Genomic DNA, 20,189 nt, shown 5'->3' on the forward strand with positions numbered 1-20,189 from the left:
GTCCCGCCACCCCGGGAATTGACCTGGTGAACCTACGCTGCACTCCCTCAATAGCAATGATGTCCTTCCTCAAATTAGGAGACCAACATTGCACACAATACTCCAGGTGCAGTCGCACCAGGGCCCTGTTCAACTGCAGTAGGACCTTGCTCCTAAATTCAAATCCTCTCGCAATGAAGGCCAACATACCGTTAGCTTTCTTCACTGCCTGCTGAACCTTTCAGTGACTGATGTACAACACCCAGGTCTCGTTGCACCCCCCCCCTTATCCTAATCTGACACCATTCAGATAATAATATGCCTTCCTGTTCTTGCCACCAAAGTGAATAACCTCACATTTATCCACATTATGCTGCATCTGCCATGCATCTGCCCACTCACCCAACCTATCCAAATCACCCTGCAGCCTCACAGCATCCTCATCGCAGCTCACACTGCCACCCAGCTTTATGTCATTCACAAACTTGGAGATGTCACATTTAATTCCCTCGTCTAAATCATTAATATATATTGTAAACAACTGGGATCCCAGCACCGAGCCTTATGGCACCTCACCAGTCACTGCCTGCCATTCTGAAAATTACCCGTTAATTCCTACTCTTTGCTTCCTGTCTGCCAACCAGTTCTCCATCTATGTCAATACCCTACCCCCAATGCCATGTGCTCTAATTTTGCACACTAATCACTTAGGTGGGACCTTGTCAAATGCTTTTTGAAAGTCCAGATACACATCCACTGGCTCTCCCTTATCTATTCTACTTGTTACATCCTCAAAAAATTCCAGGAGATTAGTCAAGCATGATTCCCCCTTCATAAATCCATGCTGACCGATATTTCCAAATGCGCTGCAATAACATCTTTTATAATCGACAAGCATCTTCCCCACTACCGATGTACGGCTAACTGGTCTATAATTCCACGTTTTCTCTCTCCCTTCTTTCTTAATAAGTGGAGCTACATTGGCTACCCTCCAATCCACAGGAACTGATCCAGAGTCGAGAGAACATTGGAAAATGATCACCAATTCATCACAGGGGTCTGTGGATCAGAGCAGGTCTATGTTGACTGTGAGGGAAGTATGAAAGGATCTTATATGGAGAGGGTGGCCAACATCGGTTTTCTATGTGAAGCAGAGGTCTGGGTTGTGATCTCGCCTCCATCTGCTCGAGTGGAATGTGCCTGGTTGCTTGGCATCATGGAGAAGGAAGTGAGCATTGTTGGATGCCCACATATCCAGTAATTCCCCATTCTTATCGTTGATGAGTAGCCCCAGGATGAATAATGACTGTTAAAGTCCCCTGCATGTACTTCTGGGTGGTGGAAAGTGGGTAGCATGGAGGCAGGCCACTTGACTCTAGGGCCATACATTTGTGACAGTGATATCCCCAATCCTCACAGTAGCAATGAAGATGTCATTGGAGCACGATTCTTCAAGAACACAGAAATCTTGTAGGTCATAACTCAAGTAAGTAGCAATGCCGTCCTTGCTGGCTCCCTGAATCAAAAGACCTCTTGAAGCAGTATGTGGCCACAGGTGACCCAGATACTGCCACTGAACTGCTAGATTCCCTGTGTTTAAGAAGGAACTGCAGATGCTGGAAAATCGAAGGTACACAAAAAAGCTGGAGAAACTCAGCGGGTGCGGCAACATCTATGGAGCGAAGGAAATAGGCAACGTTTCGGGTCTGAAGAAGGGTTTCGGCCCGAAACGTTGCCTATTTCCTTCGCTCCATAGATGCTGCTGCACCCGCTGAGTTTCTCCATGCTAGATTCCCTGGATGCAACAAGACATCAGCGCTGGCAAGAGTGCAGATGACTTGAACTTTATGCACTCCAGCATGAAGGCTTGGACTCTCCTCCATCATCTTGGTTCAGCTGCAAATGCTGCAGCCTCTCGCCTGCTGGCAAACTCGAAGGTCGCCACCTCCAAAGAAGCCCGACAAGAAGTGAGATGGAGCCTGACAAAGTCCATCTCTTCCTCATCATCCTCAAGCCCCCTTTCTAATCCATACACTCCAGTTAATGTAGACAAAGGCCTGTCCTCTACTAAAGCTGGGAAAGCAGCAGGAGTTGATGGGATCTACCCGGAATTTTTGAAGAACCTTGACCCCAGGGACGCAACTGGCTGGCTGCTTTTTTCACCCATGCACATTGTAGTGGAATTATCCCTAAGGCCTGGAGAGAGTCTAAAGTCATCGTAATCCTCAAGCGTGGGAAACCTGCTGATGATCCAGCTAGCTATTGACCCATCTTCCTCTTGTGCACATCCTACAAGCTATTTGAGCACCTCCTGCTTGCCAGGAATTCTCCATTGGAGAACTTGTTCTGCCCAGAGAGCAAGCTGGATTTAGACCTGGTAGAAGCTACACAGATCAAGTCCTTGCCGTCACCACCAATATAGAGGCTGGCATCCAACGTACCCTGAAAACTGGTGTTGCTCTCATCGATCTGTCATCAGCTTATGACACCGTGTGGAGACATGGTCTGTTGCTGAATGTTTCCAGAATCTTGAAGTGCCAAACAACCATGCGTGCCCTCTCATCCATCCTCAGCAACTGTAGATTTAGGGTCTCGCTTGGGAACCAGCCCAGCTCTGTCAGGACCCTGAATGATGGTCTCCCCCAGGGCTCTGTCCTAGCTCCCCTACTCTTCAACATTTATGTGAGTGATATGCCAACTACCTCGTCTAGGAAGTTTGCATATGCAGATGATCTTGCCCTTGCCTACCAGGCAGAGTGCTAGCCCAAGGGGATGGAGGAGTACTTCACCTTCTGGTCACCTCACCCTAACCTATCTAAGACAACTGTCACTGCCTTTCACCTCAGCAACCGGCTCGTCAATGCAAAGCTCCACGTGTTCTTTTGTGTTAAGCCGGTGAAGAATGAAGAATTCCCCAAGTACCTCGGAGTCACCCTGGATCGCACCCTCACCTATCGTGAACACCTGAAGAGGGTGGCTGATAAACAGAAAGCAAGGGTCATCGTCATCAGGAAACTTGCAGGCAACAGCTGGGGATCCAATGCACACACCCTCCTTACCACAAGCTTAGCCCTAGTCTACTCAACAGCCGAGTTTTGCTCAACAGCTTGGGCTAATAGCTGCCACACCAAACGAGACACTGGGACGCTAAAGCCCTTTGCAGTGGCTCCCTGTCCTCTCTCATATCGCCCCTCCCAGCATACACAGAAGGGAGAGGATGTTGAAAGATTGGTGCACCATCGAGGCTAACCCTGACCTTCTGACATGCTGACTTGAACAATCTGCCCAACATGCGCCTGAAGTCCAGCAAATCCTTCTGGTCTTCCGTTAAATCCCTGGAAGACTTTGACTCCAAGACTGAGTGGCGCAGAGCCTGGAAAGATGCCAACACCAACAACGGAGAGGTCATCACAGACCTCACAGTGAAACCACCGGGTTTTGACCTCCATCGCAAGCTATGGCTAACCCTAAACAGAATCCGCACGCTCCATGCAAGAACAGCCCATCACCAGCATAAGTCGGGGATGACAGACAGCCCTGCTTGCGACTATGGACATCCAGTCCAGACCATCACACACATCGTGAATGACTGCCCACTGAGGTTTTTTCCTGGGGGCATCAAAGCCACCCACCCAGTAACTGATACTGTCCTGGCCTGGCCTGGATGTCTACCCTTGATCTACAACTTTGTGCACGCCATACGCAAGAAGAACCAATGCATCCACGATTTCTAGGGCCACCTCCTTGAGTATGGGATGCAGACCAACAGGCCCTGGGGATTTATCCGTCATGAGCCCCAACAGTTTACCTAACACTATTTCCTGACTATTGTAGATTCCCTTCAGTTCCTCCGTCCCACTAGATCCTCGGTGCCCTAGTATTTCTGGGAGATTGGTTCTGTCTTCACTAAGGAAGAAAGAACCAAAGTACTCGTTTAACTGTTCTGCCATTTCCTTGTTTCCCCAATATAAATTCACCTGTCTTTGATTGTAAGGGACCTACATTTGTCTTCACTAATCTTTTCATTTTCACATATCTAAAGAAGATTTTAGAGTCCGTTTTTACATTCCCCACAAGCTTTCTTTCTGCTCTTCCTCCCCCCCCCCACCCCCCTTCTTAATTAACCCTTTTGTCCTCTGTTGAGTTGTAAATTTCTCCCAGTCCTTTAGTTTGCTGCTTCCTCTGGCCAATTTAATCGCCTTTTCCTTGGATTTAATACTATCCTAGATTTCCCTCGTTAGGCACACTTGAGCCGCCTTCCCCGTTTTATTTTTTCGCCAGACAGGGGATAATAAATTTTGGAGTTCATCCATACAGTCTTTAAATCTTTGCCATGGCATCTCCACCGTCAACCTTTTAAGTATAATTTGCCAGTCTATCCTAGCCAATTCCCGTCTCACACCTTCAAAGGCTCCTTTCTTTCAGTTCAGGACCCTAGTCTCTGAATTCACTCTCAATCCTAATGTAAAATTCCACCATATTATGGCCACTGTTGCCCAAGAGGCTCTACACAACAAGGTCGCTAACTAATCCTTCCTCATTACACAATACCCAGTCTTGCATGGCCTGCCCTCTAGTCGTTTCTTCTACATATTGGTTTAAAAAACAATCTCGTATACATAACAGGAAATCCTCCTACTCAGCGTTGCTCCCAATTTGGTTAGCCCAATCTATATGTAGATTAAAGTCAAGGACATGGATGGCCATGGGGAAGAACACTAACATCACTGAGGGTTAAAGGGCCAGATTGCACAGTGAGATCAAGAAAAAGGGGCAAGATGGAGGGTGAGGAGGTGGGGGTAAAGAGCAAGAGAAGTAAGAAACAAAGAGTCAAGTCCATTCCAAGTCCGAAAAACAGCGACAACAATTTTAATAGAGTTAAGGGCCTGTCCCACTTGGCGATTTATTCGGCGACTGCAGCATCATTGACTGATGTATCATGTCACCGAAAAATAAGCGGCGTTATGACGTATGACGCGACGGTGATGACGTATGACGCGCGGTGTTTTTTCATGTGTCGCAACTACTTTTGTCGTCGCTGGATTTTGAACAGTTCAAAATCTTTTGGCGAAACTGATATGACGCCGGCAAAATCGCCAAGTGGGACAGGCCCTTTATGGAATCTTGAGCAATGGCCACAAACACAAACTCTTAAATATTGTAACTCTGACCAACTCTGACGTCTGCAAACCTTAACAGTCCTCAAATTCTGGTCTTTTTTCTACATTCTTCCATTTTGATGGTTGATTTGCCATGGTCTTAAGTGTTGTTAACTATGAGTAGAAGGGTTCCTCTTGATTACTGCCAAATATATAACACTAGAGCTCCATGGCAAATCTGGAATGACAACCATGCTAAGTTTATGTATAACATGACGGGTTGACTTAAGGCTTCAATCCACCATTCTGATGGGGAAGTGAACCATCCACTGTATTGCATGGCAATAGGCAGGTGCTATGGATGCTTTTTTGGTATCTTTCTCTTGGACCAGCATTTCTTTCTGCAGCGGCTGAAAGACGAGACTTTGTGATCTTTCTTCAATTTTCCATTTTAAATATCTGTAAAATTTATTTTTAACACTGCATTTTGAAAAACAGTTGCATCCTCATGGGTTTTAAGAGAGTATCCAAAGAAGGTGATTGGCATGCAAGATTTTAAGAAACGCAACGCATAATGTTAGCTTGTCTTCACAAAAGATGTCAGACTTTTTGTTGGAAGCCCCATCAATCTAATTCTATGAAACGAGAGAAGACAGAATGACTATAATGGTTGGCTGATTTGTTAATGAAAGAGCACAAACTGCAACACTGAACACAGTAAAAGAATGGGCAGATAAAACATATTGTCTCTTTTAATCTTTAACTTTATATTAAACTAAGCAAATCTAAACGATCATATCTATTGTACTGTACATTCACTTTATTGAAACTTTAGTTTCAAAACAGAATCAAACCAGAAGATAGTTCAATTTTGAAATTAACCTTAAACAATAGAGGAGAAAGACATATTTGAGTTCCACGTCTCAAAAAGTGGGGCGTTAATCAATTGTTACAGTCCCAGCTTATTCCATCATTCAGACATACTAGGCAGCAAACAACCAGCTCCTATGTAATATTGAATCATAGAGCACGGAAGCAGACCCTTCGGCCCAACTCTTTCCTGCTGACCAAGGTTCCCCATCTGAGCTAGTCCACTTTACCCTTGTTTGGCCCACATACCTCTAAACCTTTCCCATCTGGGTTTCGGCCTGAAACGTTGACTATTTCCTTTGATCTATAGATGCTGCCGCACCCGCTGAGTTTCTCCCGCACTTTTGTCTACCATCTATGTACTTGTCCAAATGTCCTTTAATGACTGTTATAGTGCCTGCCTCAACTACCTAGTCAGGCAGTTCGTTCCATATACCCTCCTGCACTCAAAGGAATCGTGTTGGTCTGCCCAGCCTTTTCCTGGAGTTCAGACCTCCGAGTCCTAGAAACATCCTAGTAAATTTTCTCTGCATTCTTTCCTGCTTAATGACATCCTTCCTATAGCAGAGTAACCAAAACTGAACACGGTACTCCAAATGCAGCATCACCAACGACTTGTACAACTGTAACCTAACGTCCCATCTATACTCAGAATATCTTCAGATTCCTCAAAGTAATTCATGCCAGTAAAGGAAGGTGGTATTAATGCATCTATACATGTAAATTTGTAACTGATATAATGAACCAACTAATCAGAAAGCAATTTCAGTTCCTTCAATTCAAGTTCTTAGAATGCTCCTTGGATGTTTATGTTAACATATGTAGTTGTGTGTCTTGTTGCTTTTGTTTTTAGTATGGCTGTATGGTAATTTGAGTTTCACTGTACCTTAATTTGTACATGTGACAATAAACTGACCTTTGAACCTTTGTATCAGGCAGATCATACCCGTTCTTTTTTTTTAATCTTCATCATTCTTTAACCTAGTGTAGCAATCACAAACAAACTAGAACCTATACAAATGTTTCTTAAACTTGATCCTATTTTGATTACTCAGCTACACCTCTGTTGTTTCCTCACTTGCTTTTCTGATCAGTTCCCAAACTTAATAATAAATGTACATAAAACTCGGCCGCCTAGATACTAATGTACAAGATCTTGTGTACAACCATTTTCTACCAGCCCCTGAAAAATTCCTCCTTTACAGATCTTTCCATGGCCTCGTTTTTATCTCCTGCTCTGCAATATCTGCTAGCCTGGAAATCTAATTATTCCTCCTTTGTCCAACCATTCACTTTAGTTGCTCAACCATTGAAGTCATATCTTCTGTTACTCAGGTCCAAGAATTCCTCTCCTAAATCTGTCTAATTTCTTCATTTTCTTGAAAGATCCTAAAAGCATTTGTAGAAGCTAGTGTAAGGCATTCTCTCCTTCAATTTGCTCCACCATTTATCAAATCATGGTTGATCCATCTCAATATCACTTTCCTGCACTGTCTTCTTTCATATTGGTTTCTTTCATATTCAAGTCGAGTCAAGAGTGCTTTATTGTCATATGTCCTGAAAAGGAACAATGAAATTCTTACTTGCAGCAGAACAGATGTGTAAGCATACCCATAATAAATAACAAAAATAAGTTCAATATATAAAAACAAAAGAAACAACATAGTACAAAGACAGCAACAAAGCCCCAAGTGCAATCTAGGCAGTTGGGAATTCAGGGTTTAGTTGGAGTTTGTCGTGTTCAATAGCGTGATGGTTGTTGGGAAAAGCTGCTCCTGAACCTGGATTGTTAATTTAAGGCTCCTGTGCCTTTTTTTCGATGGCAGGAGTGAGGAGTGAGGTGACAAGAGTAAGAAAACTCAATGACTGAATCTCCACCACCTTCTGAGTGAAGAAAGTCCTCCTCATCTGAATACCGAAGGCCTAGCCCTTATTCTGAGTCTATAATCTCTGGTATGATTTTCCTCAGACTGTGTCTACATTATCTGATTTCATTTTGTTTGCTCTCACAGAATGTTATCGGTTTCCGTATTCTGAACTCTAGAGAATACAATACTCATCTAGTCAATCTCTCCAAAAAGAGCAAACTCATCAATCCCTGGAACTAGTCTTGTGACTATTCTACTTCTAGTATATCCCTTGTTAAGTAAGGAGACCAAAACTGTTCACAATAGTCAAGCTGCAACCTCACATCCCTCTACAATTGCCCCTTCATTATTCTAGTACTCAAATCGTCTTGCAAGAAAGGTCGTCCTAACCACTCAAATCACTTGCATGTTGGCTTTCAGTGTCTTGTCCAGAGGATATCTAAATCCATTTCAGCATCAACATTATCCAATCACTCACCGTTTAAAAAATACTCTGCATTCCTTTTGGATCACTCTATATTCCATCTGATATTTTCATGTCAAGTCACCCAGCCTTTCAATATCCCCATGAAGCCTCTTTACATCAACCTTGTAACATTCCTACAATAGACAATAGGTGCAGGAGTAGGCCATTTGGCCCTTCGAGCCAGCACCGCCATTCAATGTGATCATGGCTGGCCATCCCCAATCAGTACCCCGTTCCTGCCTTCCCCCCATATCCCCTGACTCCGCTATCTTTAAGAGCCCTATCTAGATCTCTCTTGAAAGTATCAAGAGAATCGGCCACCACTGAGGCAGAGAATTCCACAGACTGTGGAAAAAGTGTTTCCTCATCTCCGTTCTAAATGGCTTACCCCTTATTCTTAAACTGTGGCCCCTGGTTCTGGACTCCCCCAACTTCAGGAACATGTTTCCTGCCATTAGCGTGTCCAAACCCTTAATAATCTTATATGTTTCAATAAGATCCCTCTTATCCTTATAAATTCCAGAGTATACAGGCCCAGCCGCTCCATTCTCTCAGCATATGACAGTCCCGCCATCCCGGGAATTAAACCTGTGAACATATGCTGCACTCAATAGCAAGAATGTCCTTCCTCAAATTAGGGGACCAAAACTGCACACAATACTCCAGGTGTGGTCTCACCTGGGCCCTGTATAACTGCAGAATCTTTGCTCCTATACTCAATTCATCTTGTTATGAAGGCCAACATGCCATTAGCTTTCTTCTCTGCCCACTGTACCTGCATACTTACTTTCATTGACTGATGAACAAGGACCCCCAGATCCCGTTGCACTTCCCCTTTTCCCTACTTGACAGCATTTAGATAATAATCTGCCATCCTGTTTTTGCTACCAAAGTGGATAACCTCTCAGTCAAATTGTTGATAGACTCCAAACAGCTGAGGAGCAAGCACCAATCTCAGTGGCACCAATCAAAGGTTCAAAAGTCAGTTTATTGTCACATGTACCAATAAAGGTACATAGAAAATAGGTGCAGGCCATTCGGCCCTTAAAGCCAGCACCGTACAGTGGAACTCGAATTACTATACTGCCATACTAAAAAAAGCAAGACACACAACTACATAAAAGTTAACATAAACATCCACCACAGCGGATTCCCCACTTTGCTAACTGAGAGGGAAGGCAATAAAGTCCAATCTTCCTCTTTATTCTCCCGCGGTCGGGGCAGTCGAACCATCTGCAGTCGGGACAGTGGAAGCTCCCGCAATCGGGGCGATAGAAGCTCCTGCGGTTGGAGCTCCCGAAGTCGATCTCTAACCAGGGACTGCGAGCTCCACAATGTTAAAGTCCGCAGGCTCCCACTAATAATAACTAATTTAAAATCCATGTCAGTGAGCCACGCATGTTCGAATCACGTAATTTAGTTCCATATTAATAGGTTGGTAGTTCCCCATTTTCACTTTCTATCCTTTCTTAAATAGTGGGGCGACATTTGCTGGATTGAAATCCACAGGAACAATTACAGAATCAACTGAATTTTGGAAGACATCAACCAAAACATTATTTCCACTGCCACCTCTTTCAAAGTACAGATGTACATCACATCCTCAGGATCCATGGGGTTTTACAATCACCAGCTTATCTAGTACTTATTCCAGTAATATTTATTTCCTTCAATAAGCGAGTTTGGAACCTCGACAAACGCAAGGAATCATGGGATTTGTCAAAGGTCATTACAGATTTTAAAAAAGTGAACGCAGCGCTGTATAAACTGTGTATAAATTGTTAACTATTCTACCAAGGAATTAATCTAGAATTCTGTCAACTCAATAGCTTCCTTTCTTGTTCTGCTGTTCACACACTACTTACACAGTCCTAGTTCTAGTTCAGTTCATTCATCTGCAATTATGAGATATTCAAAAAGTTAAAGAATTTATTATTTTCATCTAATCAATGTGTTTGCGATTGGAATAAGACAATATTACTTATGTTTGAAACATTTTCTTATCTTTAATCATAATTTATATGTAAAAATATATTTAATCTGAGGCAGGCAACGACTGTATCCGTGTGATGTGGGCTGATGCTTTATCTACAGGCGGTGTGAATGAACCATTAAGGCAAAGATTCATCTCCGAGGAAAACTGAGTACAGGGTTGGCCCTGTGAAGGAGCCGCTAATCCGATATAAGACATTTAACTGCGAAAAGCCTGCCCTTCAGTACTGGATAGATTGAGTTGAGTCTTTGCTGTTACAAGTTTGCGGTTGTTGTGGTGCGTTTCTCCCAGTGCACGTTGACCAGCACACTTCGCCAGCCCTTGTTCGCAGGGGTTCTTTGTACAGGTGTTACCCGAAGCCCAAATGTTTTGTGGAGGTTCTGCGTTAGGATTGGGCACGCAGCGAGCTAACAAGAGGGCTGTCAGATCAGCCCAGGTTGCCGAGTGGCCGAAGGGTGGATTTTAATGGGTCGTTATTAAACTGTCCGGTCTGTGCAGCATCGCCAGCTCTCTCTCTCTCTCTCCCAGATCCCCCACCCCAACTGTCGACAAACTCTGACTGAGAAAATGCTCCCACTCATATTATGGGTTGGCTCCACGTTTGTCCACTCGCTGGGGTGAATGGCGCCTCCTTCAAAGAGAGCGAGAATAGGTCCCGTCAGCTGTTGAGCTGCGATCCACTCCTGAGTGAAGCCTCTACTTTGGCTGCGATTCAAATAGCTGCAAATTCTCATAATTATCACCGCCCGGTCACCCGGACCCGGCTCCCAACTGTGTTCGCTGACAGACTGGAACCAACCCCAGAGGTTAAAGCGACAGCATCTTTATTTAAGCCAACCCACCTCGAAATTTTAATCAGCCTGTTTGAATCCAATCTGAACTTTCCAACCTACCCCCACACAGCACATTCTCCTCGTTTCCTTCAATCCGTGAAGGTTGTTTAGATAAGAATGTAAGGACTATCTCAAATTGGTTGACCACACAACTTGTATTTCGTGTTAATCAATATAGAACCCTTAGCTGAAAGTATGAGTACATCCGAGCATTCATGGCTATAATACTAATTATATTAATAATAAGATTTTGTTATATGCAGACGATGTACTATTATATATTACCAACTTCCAAGTCAGTATCCCAAATATACTGAATCTCGTAGAACAATTCGGCTCCTTCTCAGAGTATAGAACAAACTGGAACAAAGGTGAAATTATGCCGATAAAACCTCAAGACCCTTCACACCTGCTAAAATTTTCCTTTAGAATTGCTACTGAAAAAATTTAAATATCTTGGAGTCTACGTGACTAGAAAATATACTTCCTTATTTCAAGTAAATTTTCCACCATTAATCATCAAATTAAATGCCCTTATTCAATTTTGGAAAACACTTCCGATTTCCCTTATAGGTAGAGTAAATGCCATAAAGATGATTTTCCTTCCACAACTCCTGTACCTATTTCAATCAATATCGATTTTCCTCCCTAAAAACGTTATTAAAAAAACTCGACTGTGATTACAAACTTTATCTGGGATTATAAAACTCACAGAATTCACAAACGGCATTTATGCAAACCTAAAGAAATCGGTGGACTGGTTCTCCCTAATTTACTTCTCTATTACTGGGCAACTAATATTAAAAATTTAATTTACTGGATGGATGATACATGCCAACAAGTAAACTGGTTAAAAATGGAGAGGGAAGATTGTTCGCCTTTCAATATAGGCGCGATTCTTCTCTCTCCAATACATCTGAAGAAATCAACGTATGAGAAAAATCCGATAATCCATAGCACCTTACGAATCTGGAAACAGTTGAAATCAACCATTAAAGTGAGAAATTTATCTCTCCTCTTACCAATCGCCAATAATCCCTCGTTTAAACCGTCTACTTTAGACAAGGCCTTTGTACAATGGGAAAGCTTAGGAATTAAAAAGCTGGGAGACCTTTATGAGATGGGGACCTTCCTCTCGTTTCAAGAATTACAGTTGAAATGTCATTTGAAAGGTAGTCAATACTTCAGATATCTTCAAATACGAGACTATGTGAAAATACACACGCAAGGTTGTCACTCCATGGGTCCAGATATACTAGATGAATGCATGAACAGAAAGGCGGATTCAAATAAGTTAATATCGTACTTCTATAATACCCTTTTACATCTACATATCCCATCGGCGGAAATAATTAGGCGAGCTTGGGAAGACGAATTGGGTTTAACAATTTCAAAGGATAGTTGTGAGGAAAGTCTTCTATATATACATAACTATTCTCTTAATGTTAGGCACTCATTAATACAATTAAAAATACTGCATAGACTCTATTATTCAAAGTCTAAATTGAACAAGATCTTCCCAAATGTCTCTCCTATCTGTGATAAATGTCTCCTCCAAGGAGCAACCATAACCCATTCTTTTGTTTCCTGTACAAAATTACAAAACTTCTGGAGGGTGATTTTTGATATCTTTTCCAAAATACTTTAAACTAAATTGGATCCAGACATAAAATTGATCACACTAGGTATGTCAGAGGCCTGTTCTGAGCTAACGATATTTCAAAGACGTTTCCTTAACTATGGCCTGATTACGGCGAAAAAATTAATATTTAAATTTTGGATACAGACAACAGTCCCTACAGTGAAGATGTGGATTACAAACATGTCCGAGACACTACATTTGGAAAACATTAGGCTTGTCTTTGCAGAAAAACCAGATCAATTTCTTAAGACATGGACACCCTTTACCGAATTCTTACAACAATAGCATGGTGCAACACAAATTTAAATTTAAATCCGATGCCGGGTTGGGTGAGGTGGGCGGGGGGAGATGAGGGGAGGGGCAAGGTATATCTCCACCTTTCTTTTTCTTTTTTCTTATTTCTATATCTTTCTGCCACACTACTTTGGTAGTTTAGGGGACTTTCTTTTGTTCTTTTTCGATCTACCTTTTCACTTTCTACTTTTTTTCTTTCTTGTTTTCCTTTTCTCTTCTTTTTTAATTTTCAGAGTTTAGGTTATAAGGTTAAAAATGAAGCTGTACAATAATTGTATAATTTTAGATGCCAAATGTTTTATCTCTGTACAATTGCTTCTAATAAAAATAAATCTAAAAAATAGATAGATAGATAGATAGATAGATAGATAGATAGATAGATAGATAGATAGATAGATAAATAAAGACACTCATATCGGAGCTCTTTCAGGTCCTATCTTGTCTATTCTTACCAATTTCTTGGTCCTCATTTTCAGTACTCTAAAATGTTAACAATCTTAAGGACAATTACCTTGTACAGCAAATTAACATGTCTTTCAAAGTAAATTTAATACTACCTCAAATACTTCTATTCAGCCACGAATGGGCTACTTTTCCTGCATGGGTTTCTGAAGCATAGAGAAATATGTAGCCATCGCCAGCCCACCATCATACCTTGCGATGGTATTTTCACATTTAAGGCCAACGCACTCCTCATTCCCTTCCTTTTCTTTGTTTCCTTTGAAGGCATTCTTCAGTTTGAACCTCACAACTTTCAAACTCAACATAAGATTCTAGAATATTATGGCAACACTTCCCAAAGACTCTTCCTCCAATTATCCGGCACTCTCAAGACTTTGATGGTACCGGACACCTATTAATATCCCCAACACTTTTAATATACATTTTTCAAGAATTTTACATCTCTATGAACCTGGTCTGATCAATGGGAGCATGGGAAATGGGGTCCTAGAGTTAAATTAACACTACATTAAAGTCTACTGTGTGCATTCTCCCTCAGACCAAATCGTACATATTCACTCACTTTCACCAGTCCTGTGCTTACTGATCTACACTACCCTCTAGTTAAGAAAATCTTCCCTGTACCTGACATTTAACTACTGCCTTGATTTAAAAATTCTCATCCTTTTTAATTCCAATATGACCTTGCGTCTCATCATTTCATCAATCTCCTCCAGCTCAACAACGGTTGAAGATGGCCATCCTCCATCCTCATCTTTCGCTCACCAAAATTTAAATGTTGTTGTCTGAAAGATGTCTCTATCTCTGTAATGCATATCCACTACCCCAAAAACATCTCAGCTTCTCAGTTCATTGTTCTTTACATCTACCGCATTGGTCCAGCTTCTGTTCAGCTGCTCTAATAGCTTTGGTTTAAATCAGCATCTGCAGTTCCTTCCTACACATTCAGTATAAACTAGGATGCATATTTCAAAAATAACAAAGCAGGAGCAAAAATATACCATAATTGATAAAAAATATTTGAAGAAACCTAATATTCTTTAGATATTATTATGAATCATTACGAGCACCATGTGCAACTAGATCCTGTGCAGACAATCACACAGTCCATCACCTTAAACTTCCAATCTCTGCAACTCTTGGACTGCATAGTGGCAAACATAAAGCAGGGAAAGACTGAGCTTTACTACAAAGTTTATAATTCAGGCTCTTTTTAAGAAAAACTGACAGTAGATAATTAATATGAAAGACAAAAATATTTAGTTTTTCATGGGCATTCTGAATTACTTTCAGTGTGGATATCTTTTTTCAATACTTCCCATAGGTTGTGTAAAGGGATTGGTTTAACAAATAACCTGTCTTGTGATGCAGACATTACAACACAGGGGGTAGGGCACAGAAGCAGCAACTAGACATAAAATGCTTCCCAAGTTCCTTTGGAAGATAGTACTTCAATGAGAAGCTAAGATTTTAGCACCTGTAGTAACATGTCAACAATGGAATTGCCATAGCAACATGGCAGGGATGGTCAGCAAACCAGCTTCAGAAGCAACGTGAATAGATTTATGACAGGACACCACACTGGTGTGATTAGTTCCCAGCTAATGGAAACTAATCAATCTACAACTTGTGGCCAGAGACACAAGTGTGTGATACTTTCAAAATAAAGATGCATTATAATTAAATTCCAGTCTGAAGAGATTTTAAAGCATGTGCCAAGGCAATAATTACATTATAAATGAAAATCATTTGTCTAGCTTTGAAAATAAACAACAGTAATTCAAGATCTCCATCACTGAAGGAAAATCAGGATTGGATTAATTCACAAAATATATTTCTCATGCTTCCTGCTTTATCATAAGGGCAGCAAAAATATGTTAATTATCAGCTATAAATGAATTGCCTATTTCAAATGATGTTATCACATCATGAAAAACATTGTATTCTTAAGCTAACAACATGAAGTCCTGTGTAGATCACACATTTTAATTTAAGTTATGCATTTTCCTTTCCATAACTGAAATACACTTTTTTATTAAAAACATCCAAATTATTATTAAATGATTAGCTGCATAGATCATTTTCATCACATTAGCAACATTAAATGCAAAAGAAAACGAGAGTAATTTTGAAGTTGTAATTTTGTTAAATCAAGTTCTTCAATGTACAAATCAGCAACATGCGTTTGGAGAACCCCTTTTTCACCCAAATCAAAAGCAGTTGAGGAAAAAGAAAAAAACTCCCGGTACATATACACACATTCCTTTCAAAGGAGTCTAACATTTATTCAAATGTTGTATTATGTTTATCTAAAATAATATTCAAAATGAAAGAGTATAACTGCAAAAAGAAAACTTTTATTTAATTCCTCCTAGCTATTTCTAACTGGTAGATATAACTAAGCTGGATCTGGCTATAAATCACTTAAATTGCAATTTAAGGTTGTGGAACAGGTCAGATATGGTCATATAGAGGCCCAGAGACAGGGTTACAAAATGGGTTGGTTGTTTTGGATTCCCCCAAAACTATACCCAGGGAGCACTCAACATTGCATTCACTTGGGCATTATTTCACAGTTCACAATTTAAGTCCTGAATTGGATATTTCAGGAAATATGAATGACTTATGAACGTAATAGATCCCACAACTGAAATAACATGTAAAATTCTTAAATATTAGCAACAAACAAAGTTTGCGGTATTGAAGATTCTGTGCATGACTAAAATTAATCTAAAAAGTTGATAGAACCAAATGACCGCATTCTGTGACAAAGCACTTCTGATTCTAGAGGAACAGCTCAACATTCAATGCTTTATGATACTTTCAATAGATACTTCATATTTTGGATGCAACAGAAATTTGTTGATTCCCAATTACCAAGGAACATGAAACAAAAACACTTACCCAGCTGCTGTAAAATATTTGCTTTCACTTGTGCGGAAAGATTCTCTGTTTGCAAGAGTTGTTCGTAGGCTTCCTTTGCAGCACGGTACTTTCTCTGCAGTTGTGAGGGGTGGGAAGAAAAAAAACTGTCTAAAGCAAGTTGAAACAGCCCTAAAGCTCTTGGCAACAAACTTTTACAACTTTTTATTCTCGGGGCTGCAACTATGCACGTACAAGAATGAAAGATGCTTTTCTGAACACTTCCTTAGTTTCTTTGTGACAGCAATGACATCAATTGCACAGACCGGAAAGCTGGGTTCCACAAAAAACATGGAACAAGGGGGAAGGGACCTTGGCTGACAAAAAAAGGATTTCACAACATACTTGTAGTCCATCACTGTGTTCCTCATCTACCTCTCAAAGCAAAATAAGTCAATGGTTAATGGACTGGTTAAAATGAAAAAAAAAGTAGAGCTTTGGCTCCAGCAAAATGAAATTTAAAAAGTTATGTCTTATTTTAGAAATCATTGTAAAATGGTTTCAGACAGAGCTAAACAAAATAATAACTTAGAAAATAGTTAAAATTAGCAAAGACTCTGCAACTTGACTGAAATGTTGCCAGCCTTTGAGCTTTATAGCATGGGCTACAGATTTTTCTTGCAATGAGACATAATTTGGAATCCCGAATGTCCTCATGGGGTGGTGGCAGACAGAAATAACTTGGTAAGATTATGGTAGGAATGAGGAGAAAATCAAAATACATTTGCAGTAATCATTTTATTAGCCATAAATATAACTATTTGGCAAAAAACAAATCTGTATGCAGGCATACGTCAAACTACATAGAAATTACAACGTTTATTTAAGAGTGTGTGTGTGTGTGTGTGTGTGTGTGTGTGTGTGTGTGTGTGTGTGTGTGTGTGTGTGTGTGTGTACACTATTTGACAGTATATAGGTGCATTATCTCAATGTATTGTAAAAATTAGGGTAAAAGCTGTGAGTTCTCTGCAGAAAAGAATAAAATGATTATTCTACCGTAATTCTCATTGTGTTTAAAATTTGGATAATATCAATTCCTGCAGTGCTTTTAAAATTAATATTTTTTCTCTCTGATGCGCAGGACTAACCATTTTAAATAAAGACGCAGTTTCAAAAAAGTTCAGATTATAATATACAAAACTATCAAGCCACATGCACTGTTGCGAGTGTTTCAACACAACAGCAAAATAATTTAAAGAAACAATAGCCACCACTCAGAAAAAGTATTTTTTAAAGTTTATAATTGTCTGACTAATTTTACATAGTGCATTCAGAAAGTATTCAGACCCCTTCACTTTTTCCACATTTTGTTACCTTACAGCCTTATTTTATAATGGATTCAATGTTTTAATCATCAATCTACACACAATACCCCAGAATGAAGAAGCGAAAACAGGTGTTTAGAAATGTTTGCAAAGTAATTAAAAAGAAATAACTGAAATATCACATTTACATAAATATTCAGACCCTTTGCTATGACACTCAAAATTGAGCTTAGGTTCATCCTGTTTCCATTGATTATGCTTCCGAGATGTTTCTACAACTTGATTGAAGTCCACCAGTGGTAAATTAAATTGATTGGACATGATTTAGAAAGGCACACACCTGTCTATATAAGGTCCCACAGTTGACTGCATGTCAGAACAAAAACCAAGCCATGCAGACAAAGGAATTGTCCGTAGACCTCCGAGACAGGATTGTGTCGAGACACAAATCTGGGGAAGGGTATATAACAATTTCTGTAGCATTGCAGGTCCCGAAGAGCACAGTGGTCTCCATAATTCTTAAATGGAAGAACCTTGGAACCACCAGGACTCTTCTTAGAGCTGGCCACCCGGCCAAACAAAGCAATCGGGGGAGAAGGGCCTTGGTCAGGGAGGTGACCAAGAACCCGATGGTCACTCTGACAGAGCTCCAGAGTTCCTCTGTGGAGATGGGAGAACCTTACAGAAGGGCAACTATATCTGCAGCACTCCACCAATCAGGTTTTTATGGTAGAGTGGCCAGACGGAAGCCACTCCTCAGTAAAAGGCACATGACAGCCCGCTTGGAGTTTGCCAAAAGGCACCTTAAGGACTCTAAAACCATGAGAAACAAGATTCTCTGGTCTGGTGAAAAGAAAAATTGAACTATTTGGCCTTAATGCCAAGCGTCACATCTCATCACCTGGCCAATACCATACCTACCGTGAAGCATGGTGGTGGCAGCATCATGCTCTGGGGATGTTTTTCAGCGGCAGGAACTGGGAGACTAGTCGGATTGAGGGAAAGATGAACGGAGCAAAGTACAGAGAGATCTTTGATGAAAACCTGCTCCAGAACGTTCTGGACCTCAGACTTGGGCGGAGGTTCACCTTCCAACAGGACAACGACCCTAAGCACACAGCCAAGACAATGCACGAGTGGCTTTGTGACAAGTCTGTGAATGCCCTCGAGTGGCCCAGCCAAGCCCAGACTTGAACCCAATCGAACATGTCTGGAGGGGCTTGAAAATAGCTGTGCATCGACGCTCCCCATCCAACCTGACAGAGCTTGAGAGGATCTGCAGAGAAGAATGGGAGAAATTACCCAAATACAGGTGTGCCAAGCTTGTAGCGTCATACCCAAGAAGACTCGAGGATGTAATCGCTACCAAAGGTGCCTCAACAAAGTGCTGAGTAAAGGATCTGAATATTTATGTAAATGTGATATTTCAGCTATTTCCTTTTAATTACTTTGCAAAAATTTCGAGACACCTGTTTTATTGTGTGGAGATTGATGATAAAAAAAATCTCATCCCTTTTAGAATAAGGCTATAATGTAACAAAATGTGGGAAAAATGAAGGAATCTGAATACTTTCTGAATGCACTGTACCTTGCCTTTCACTTCTCCTCCCCCCCAGATAGTTCCGTTGCCAAACTACATGCAGCATTCTACAACTAAGATGTCTAGAATATAATGCGGCTTTGTTTGTTCCAGCAGGGAGCATGTATGAGCTCTTCCATTATTGTCCAAATTCATCGCAAATTCAAATAATCGATGTAAACTGCAGATAGACATCAAGGGCTCCTTTGATTCTATTAACACAAATGCCATGCGCGATATTCAACAAAGCAGTTAAATTCTTGGTATCCCTACCAAAAGTTGCTTTGTCATTTAATTATAATAGATTTCTACAGGAGTAGTGTGGAGAACATTTTAACTGGTTGCATCATGGCCTGGTTCGGTAAATCAAATGCCCGATTGAAGGAGGTTGCAGAAAGTGTTGGACATTGCTCGGTCCACCGTTGATATTGACATCCTCATCGAAGGGATCTACAAGAATCTTTGCCTCAAGACGGCAGCTAATACCAAAGACACACACCACCCTGGCCACACTATCATCTCGCTGCTACCATTGGTATGATGGTACAGGAGCCTGAGAACCATTACCTCCAAACAGATTTGCTTACATTACCTCATCTCTTTCATGAGTGAAATATGATTAGCTTGATGGTCAGAGGGTTATATAGCTCGTATATGTCTGTGTGATTCTTTGAACAGATCAAGCGCCTTGCACCTTGTTGCTTTTTTAAATTCTTATTCCTATGTTTGTAACCCTGAAATGGTTTCTCTATTTGTTAATCTGAATCTACAAACCCTGTCCATATTTCTTACAGAATCCAAACTCTTTGCTGCTCTTGAATCCATATAAAATTGCAGCAAAAACATATATTGTTACATTTCATTCTTGAAATAATATTTCCAACTCTATCACCAAGTTTTAAATTATTTAACATATA

At 40.8% G+C, this 20,189-nt stretch overlaps 1 protein-coding gene across 2 annotated transcripts in view; it reads right to left on the minus strand.

The window, feature by feature from the left end:
* The window catches only part of kdm6a (lysine demethylase 6A), a 205,831-nt gene that overhangs the window by 64,781 nt on the left and 120,861 nt on the right, over positions 1-20,189 (minus strand). For both annotated transcript variants that reach the window (XM_033033054.1, XM_033033055.1), the window contains exon 9: positions 16,411-16,504. In XM_033033054.1, the coding sequence (XP_032888945.1) occupies positions 16,411-16,504 (94 nt within the window). The remainder of the gene's footprint in view (positions 1-16,410; positions 16,505-20,189) is intronic.

The sequence above is a fragment of the Amblyraja radiata genome, chromosome 14, assembly GCF_010909765.2.
Source record: "Amblyraja radiata isolate CabotCenter1 chromosome 14, sAmbRad1.1.pri, whole genome shotgun sequence".
Taxonomy (NCBI): domain Eukaryota; kingdom Metazoa; phylum Chordata; class Chondrichthyes; order Rajiformes; family Rajidae; genus Amblyraja; species Amblyraja radiata.